Source organism: Fusarium mangiferae, assembly GCF_900044065.1.
Source record: "Fusarium mangiferae strain MRC7560 genome assembly, contig: FMAN_scaffold009, whole genome shotgun sequence".
Taxonomy (NCBI): Eukaryota; Fungi; Ascomycota; class Sordariomycetes; order Hypocreales; family Nectriaceae; genus Fusarium; species Fusarium mangiferae.
The window spans coordinates 590,913-598,286 of record NW_024573929.1 but is presented as its reverse complement, the minus strand read 5'-3'; the positions used below and the strand labels follow the sequence as shown (position 1 = coordinate 598,286).

The following is a 7,374-nucleotide window of genomic DNA, read 5'->3' as shown; positions in this document are numbered from 1 at the left end:
ATCATAATCTTTCATTCAACTGTTCAGCAAATCCACGGCAACAAACCCATTGTTTACTTAGAGTCCCTTAGTTGCCGAGAGTCCCGACGGACGAGTGCTTGCAATCCGGGAACGACTTCAAGCTCTGGGCTTTGTCTTTTGACAGCCGTGGGATCTTCTTTTGAGACTACTCCTGTGACAAGGCATCACCCAACAAGGAAGATTGCCAATCTCTATGAGGCAGTTCGACATACAGCCACTTTGAGTCTTGAATTAGACTCTAGTCCTTCGTTTTCACTACTCGAGTACCCGTAACTGGACCGGCACAATGGTCAGTCCAAACTGCTACTCGACAGATCCGCGGCGATTTGGGCCGAGCCGGGTGAATATCTTCTCATACCCGGAGCGTCGGGGGGCCGCTTACCCCATTCATCCTGACACGAGGACAACTATCATGAGCGAGAGGGACGACGATGTGACTCCCCAGAGGAAGCGCATCGCGGTAGCAGTAAGTGCAAACCTCCCCCATTCCCTTCCTTACCTGGTGTGTGGTGTGTGTGCGAGACTTACATAATTGTGTAGCGGGCTAACGACAGATTCAGTGTGGTCGGTGTCGAAAGAGGAAGATTCGTTGCAGTGGCGATGTTGGCAACGGAATACCATGCACCAACTGCAAGAATGCAGGCCACGAGCCTTGCCAATTCCTCAGAGTATGTTTCCACGTGGAGTGATGCTGTGTAGTTTACTGCTTACACTATGGACTAGGTTTCGTCTCATGAAGCACCTATTGTGAAGAGTGAAGGCTTTACTTACAACCTTGAAGCTTCTCGACAGTACCAGGCGAGAGGAAGCTCTGCCATATCGTCCCTGCCCTCGACTACCCCAGCGTATGCTGATGGCGTGCCATCCTACACCAGTGATCCATTTGTCTATCGGGCCCCTACTACCTATGGATATGGTGCGAAGCCGTACTGCCCCCTTGCAACCTGGAGTCATGGATACGCGGATGATCAAAGCTACTACAACAGCATGTACCAAGCACCCTACTCCTCAGTTCATGACTCGGAATATGCAATCAGCCATCGAATCGCCTCTGGAACCCCAGGCAAGTCTGCCCTCTGCGTGGACATGGAGCCAAACTACGCCTACAGTGGTCCAAACAGTGTCACGAGCCTGGTACATCGACCTGCTCCAGTGACTACGGACTCGGCAAGCCTCGCGTACCAGACCATGATGCCAGACTCCACCAAGAGCCTGGGTTATCAGAACCTCCCTACTGACTCGAAGAGCCTTGGTTTCCAGAACATGGCAGCAAGCGTCAATATGGGGGACAGGCTTTTGCCCGCACCAGTGGGCCGGACTGCGCTACCCAACTCGATGGGATCGTCTTACAAGAACGATTCTGGTAGCTCTATCTACAGCAGCAGCAGCAAGTCGTCGCAAGCTTCGACATCGGATACGTCGCCTGTGAGCAGCACCTCCGAGGCGCCCTCGAGTTACACGAGTTACGAGTCCTCAAGCATGTCCTCCACCTCGGGCTGTCTGCCCTCGTATCCTACGAACCTCGCTTCTCAATACGGCCGCCAAAGCAACGACTACTACTCCTACGCTAACTCTTCGGATGCACCCGTGCTGGGACCGGCCGATTCCATGCGTCAGGGCCCTGAGATGACGTACCGCTACATAGACACAACCAACTCAGTCGCTGCGGCACCTCCAACTACTGCTCGTCGTGACATGCCCACCCTTAACAGCGGTGGCATATCATCCTTCCCGCTGGGCCACAGCAACTCGCATTACATGACGCACCAATCTGCAGCTTACATGATGCCTCCTGGCGATCTTGGAAGCGTTGGGGCAGACGCCGCCGCAGACAGCTACCGCAAGGCCACGGGGACGCTGCGAGCTTGAGATCTATTTGATACGAAGCAGGACAACTCGGATGAGCTGCGGCTAGTATCACTGTACATTGTTTGCTTGCATTGATACACGGTTTTGAGGTTTTACAGTGCGCTATGTTTTCATTTGGATAGGCATTTTGGCCATTGCCATTTTCTTTTCACTGTATGTTGTTGCAATGGTTTTGGTCTTTACGTGGTCAACGTAGTTGAGGTCGTTGGCGAGGCACGAAAACGCACACTATATGTTGTGATGGGACGAATGCCCAACCAATGTCAGCTCGCTTGTCATGGACGAATTACTCATCGATCGTCCCGCCGTCGGAACAACTTGACTTGGGAGCCTGTTAGTCCTCCAGAAAATTCGCAAGACGATGAGCACAGCGTTCACCGGGGAAGCACGTCAAGCGTTGGTTTGTGCTACAGTGGCGCCTCGGTCGAGTCTTATCTCCCACCCCGATACATGAGTTACGTGTTTTTCTTTTCTTTCTGCTTTTTCCATTTTATTTGCATGATTGGTCGTCAAAGTGTGCAGCATATCGCTCTTTTCCTAGCTTTGACCTCCTCTGGCGTTTTATCCCCAGGGCCTTGCCTCGTCTTGCCTTGCCTTGCAGCTCTTGATTTTGGAGTCTTTCGGTACAAGAGAGGAAAGCAGGTTGCTGCGTGGGTGAACACAGTCATACCATTGGGCCCGGACTGCATGAGTTATCAGACCTCGAAGTTCTGGGAGAAGGGAAACGAGGTGTTTTGGTCTGTTCTGTTCTGTTGGGTGCATAAGTCTGTACATTGCTTTATTTTCGGACAACAAAAAATGGTGAAAGTCAAGATTGAGAGTAGGAACTGGTCGGATAATGGATGGATAGTGAGTGACTGGACTTTGTCTAAGCTAAGTTAGATGAAAGAGCTGACGTCGTTTGACGAAGCACCTGTGTACATGTATGCAGCACCTTGAGCATTTAGTACTCGTTAGTGAGTCTGCTCCTCGATAACATGTATCTTTATGATGTGTACCCAATGTTCACCAATCTTGCTATGAATCGTCTTCTGAGTGACAGTTGGTATATTTGGAAGCCGCAGACAAGACTATCGAATAGTTGTCATCACACCAAATGATAGCCCTTGAGTTGCAATATAAAACCCCTGGTATGGCGAGTCGATAGTTTTAGGCCCACAGCGGGGTTCTTGGACGTTCTAAAAACGGAGCTACTCCGGTACTTTTTCCTACAAGAGCCCGGAATCACCACGTTCGTGTCCCGTCGTTATAGCGGTTAGAGTGCAGGTGGTTCACTGAAGGGTGAGGGGACGGGGAAGCTAAATTTGGGTGATGGGGGGTTAACGTAACTGATGGGTAATGCTGTGACTTCCCCTCCACGGGCTCCGTCATAACTGCTGTCATCATCTGTTTTCTGTTTGGCCAACTTTGCAATTCCTGATATTTTCTTTTCTTCTTTGCGATTGATAGCTTAGAAGATTTTACATCCAAGGCAGAGACCTGCGCTTCGATTTTAGACATTTGACCCCTCCAAGCTAAGCTATAGCTTCATTGTCGCATTCACCGCCAACAACGAACATCGCAAACATGCAGGTTCCTCTACTTCGTCTGCAATGCGGCGTGAACTCGTACGCCTGGGGAAAGAAGGGCAACGATTCTGCCGCTGCGCGATTTGCGGCCGCTACGCCCTCCGATGACCTGAAGATCGAGTCTGATACTCCATACGCAGAGGTGAGCATCTACATGATGTGTGTCTATAACCCATACTAAGAATTGCCTGCGCAGTTGTGGATGGGAACTCATCCCTCGAACCCTTCTCGAGACCTCAACACCGGCCGAACCCTCCTCGATCTCTGCGAGGACAACCAGTCCCTCCTCTCGCAAACCATCTCCTCCCACTACGGCAACAAGCTCCCCTTCCTCTTCAAGGTGCTCTCCATCGCAAAAGCGCTCTCGATCCAAGCCCACCCCAACAAGAAACTCGCCGAGCAACTCCACGCTCGCGACGCAAAGAACTACCCCGATGACAACCACAAGCCCGAAATGGCCATCGCCATTACCCCCTTTGAGGGTCTCTGCGGTTTCCGACCCCTCAATGAGATCGCTCACTTCCTCGACACAGTGCCTGCGCTGAGAGCGCTCGTGGGCGAAGAAGCTGCGAAGGAGTTTGCGCAGGTTGCTAAAGATGGTGACGAGGGTGTTACCGATGAGAAGAAGAAGTTCTTGAAGAAGGCTTTTGGCGCGCTCATGGCGTCGTCTGCCGAGGATATTGCTGAGCAGATGCCCAAGCTTGTTGAGCAGGCGGAGAAGGAGGGCGCTGATTTCGCTGGCGGTGGTGTCCCTGCTACTTCTGGCGAGAAGCTCGCTGAGCTTGTGAAGCGAACACACGGCGAGTTTGGCGACGACATTGGATGCTTTGTGCTCTTCTTCCTCAACTTTGTCACACTGGAACCTGGTGAGGCTTTGTTCCTTGTCGCCGACGACATTCACGCCTACATTTCCGGCGACATCATGGAGTGCATGGCAGCTTCTGACAACGTTGTCCGCGCTGGTTTCACACCCAAGTTCAAGGACGTCTCAACCCTCGTCGACATGCTGACCTACAACTTTGCGCCCATTGAGCAACAAAAGATGACACCCACCGAATATCCCTACGCAACTCTCAACCGCAACGCCTACAGCTCCGGCTCAGGGGTAGTGCTCTACGACCCGCCCATCGAGGAATTCAGCGTCGTGCGCACCCTGCTTCGCGGTGACGGCGCAAAGGCTACTTTTGAGCCTATTGAGGGACCTAGCATTGTAATCTGCACGAGTGGAAAGGGAAGAATCGCTGTTGGGCCTACGAGCTATGAGATGAAGGAGGGGTACGTGTACTTTGTGGGTGCTACGGCTGAGCTTGTGCTTGAGAGTGAGGGGGGCGAGGATGATGAGTTTACGACGTTCAAGGCGTTTTGTGAGATCGATGATTCTGAGAAGCAGAAGCTATAGATGCTATGGGAATGATATGAGTGTGAAAATTGGTGTTTGTGGTAGATATACTTTTAATGAGGAATAAAGATTCATGATGGCCTCCTGTGGCCCGATATTGACTTTTGCATGGGTGTGTGTTGTACTCTAACCTTATTCCTGAAGACCGAGGGACATGGTGTGTAAGTTTGAACCTGAAGGCGCTTCTAATCCTGATCAATGCTGTCCATTTACATCTCAACACCATGCTTTACAGTTAATCAGATGTCATTGTACAGTGCCAATAATCGTTGGAATTGGAATTCACACCCTTATCGGTGTCATGATAAGGAAGCTTCCCCTCAAGCCCCTCCAAATGCGGCACCACTTGTCCTCACCGCCTTTTGTTCTGCCGCGGAGGATGCTCCCTTGGCACTGGATCACCAGCCTCAACTGTTAGAGAAAGACTAAGCACCATCACGATTGACACGACATGATACCCGACGATTACACTATTGAACCAACAATAATAAGCTTTCAATTATACCTCAACTCTATTCTACTTCATGACATGATATAATAACTCTATTCACTTATAAAATCAGTCACAGCCTCTCTCCTCTTTTGCTCACTTTGCCGATCCCTTCTCATCTGCGACGCGCCTTCTGTCTTAGTCGCCTTTCCTTCCCCATACCATCCCGCCTCGGCCTGTGAGCACTCGGGCCTCTCTTAACTCAGGTTAGTCCAATTTTTTCTCATTGAATTCATGAATCTTATGCGCTTCAATTCCCTTTTTTCTTTTTCTTTTTTCCAATTGCGCTTGCTTTCGTTTATTCATTGTCGTCTCGTCGTCATAATGTTTCCTTCCTCGGGTTGATTCTCATCGCAACATTCTGTTTAGGCGGTGGTATCGGGGCAGGATGGCTAACGGGCAGAAGCCTGCGCGGGACGAACTCAAGAACCTCCAAGAAGATCTCGGACCCTACTACCAGATTCCCCTAAAGCCTAGGCGAAGCGGTACTCACTCAAGGGAGAATAGCTTTCAAGAGTCTCTGCGCCAGTCCTCCAACACGCCGGAGCCGAAGCGATCAGGGTCGAAGCGACAGGATCCTTCGAGCAGAGATTCCACCCCAAACCGCCCGACAAAGTCGAGAACCAAGAACCATAGTCGGGATATCACTTCAGACGTGGGCACGCCGAAGAGGTCGCCGAGAAGTGAACATAATACCCCGCGGCCGGAGTCGGTGAAGCCGGAGCGCCACAACCGCGAGATGTCGCAACGAAACAGAAGCGGACGGGCGTCCAACCGCAACAATGGTAATTCACATGGAGAGGAGGTACAGATATGGGAGCTGTGCAAGAGTCAAGTGGGGGAGATTGTCTCCGGAATCAATGCCGAGAATGACAGTCTTACGGAGCTTGTCACGATGGATAAACAAGTCGGTACGATGGACTTGGAGAAAATTCCGAGTGACTCGTTGAAAGAGATGGAACAGCTATGTCGGACAGGGGTTAAGCACTCGGAGGCTAACATGTCAGCACTCAAAAACACTATCGAGCAGCTCAAAGTGTTGCGCGCCGTGGTGCACGCCAAGGAACAGCAGGATGCTCAAGCAGCGGGGCCTGGTAAGAGGAATGCCCGAGACAGCGCGGCGGCAGCATCTTCGCTCTACGACTTTGATGGGGCTGGTGATTCTCCCGTGCCGAGTCCAATTGGAGGATCAGCAAGAAAATATGGTGATCGAGCAAGAGAACGTGAACGAGAACGCGAGAGGGAAAGAGAACGAGACCGCGACCGCGACAGCATGCCCCCAAAGGCCGATAGTGTCGAGCCTCAGGGGTCAGTTGGAAGCGGTGTCGGATCAGGGAACAACAAGTCCAAAGTTGTTTTCTCAAAAGGTGACGCAGTTGCATTCAAGCCCAAAGCGTTGAATGGGGATACAACATCAGACTGGATACTCGGTGAGGTCGCGCAGGTGATGGGTGAGGGCAAAAGCCGACGATACAAGGTCCTCGATATAGAACCCGAAGACCAGAGCAAACAGAAGGAGTACCGATCAAGTGCCAGCAGTATGATTCCCATTACACCTGAGAGTCAAGCATCGACGCTGAAGGACTGGGAATCAGGCAAGGTGGTGCTAGCACTGTATCCTAACACAACCACGTTCTACAAGGCGGAGGTTCATAGCATGGACAGCGACGGCAAGGTCAATCTCAAGTTTGAGGGGGAGAATGACTCTTCAACACTACAACAGGTGGAGAGGAGGTTTGTGATTGAATACCGAGCATAAGCCCGACTGCACCGGGAGATATGTGCTAGGAGTTGTTATATGCTCCGGTGCGTTTAATGATAGCGTTGCAGTGGATATGATAGGCATCCAGGAAAACAGTCCATAGAGCAGTTGCTTACGACGCAATAGCAAGCATCAATCGAGTATTATTACCGTTGATATTGGGCACGCACGATATGAAGTTGACCGAAGGACCGAAGTGAAGTGATTTGAGGCCTACGCTAATGAGAAGAGCCTCGGAGGTTATTAGTGTTGATGACCCTTGCCA

The 7,374-nt window shown here is 51.2% G+C and overlaps 3 protein-coding genes across 3 annotated transcripts; all 3 read left to right on the top strand.

The window, feature by feature from the left end:
• Window positions 1-433: 433 nt before the first annotated feature.
• FMAN_12298 (uncharacterized protein) lies at window positions 434-1,890 on the top strand (the record flags this gene model as incomplete). The annotated part of the gene is made up of 3 exons (XM_041834820.1): window positions 434-487; window positions 582-689; window positions 745-1,890. The coding sequence occupies 3 exons, from the start codon at window positions 434-436 to the stop codon at window positions 1,888-1,890; spliced, it is 1,308 nt and encodes a 435-aa protein (XP_041685045.1).
• Window positions 1,891-3,456: 1,566 nt separating this feature from the next.
• On the top strand, window positions 3,457-4,857 carry FMAN_12297 (putative phosphomannose isomerase (manA); the record flags this gene model as incomplete). Its single annotated transcript, XM_041834818.1, has 2 exons — window positions 3,457-3,600; window positions 3,655-4,857. 2 exons carry the CDS (start codon window positions 3,457-3,459, stop codon window positions 4,855-4,857), a joined length of 1,347 nt encoding a protein of 448 aa, XP_041685044.1.
• Window positions 4,858-5,735: 878 nt separating this feature from the next.
• Window positions 5,736-7,106, top strand: FMAN_12296 (uncharacterized protein; the record flags this gene model as incomplete). Its single annotated transcript, XM_041834817.1, has 1 exon — window positions 5,736-7,106. The coding sequence occupies one exon, from the start codon at window positions 5,736-5,738 to the stop codon at window positions 7,104-7,106; it is 1,371 nt and encodes a 456-aa protein (XP_041685043.1).
• Window positions 7,107-7,374: the final 268 nt, after the last annotated feature.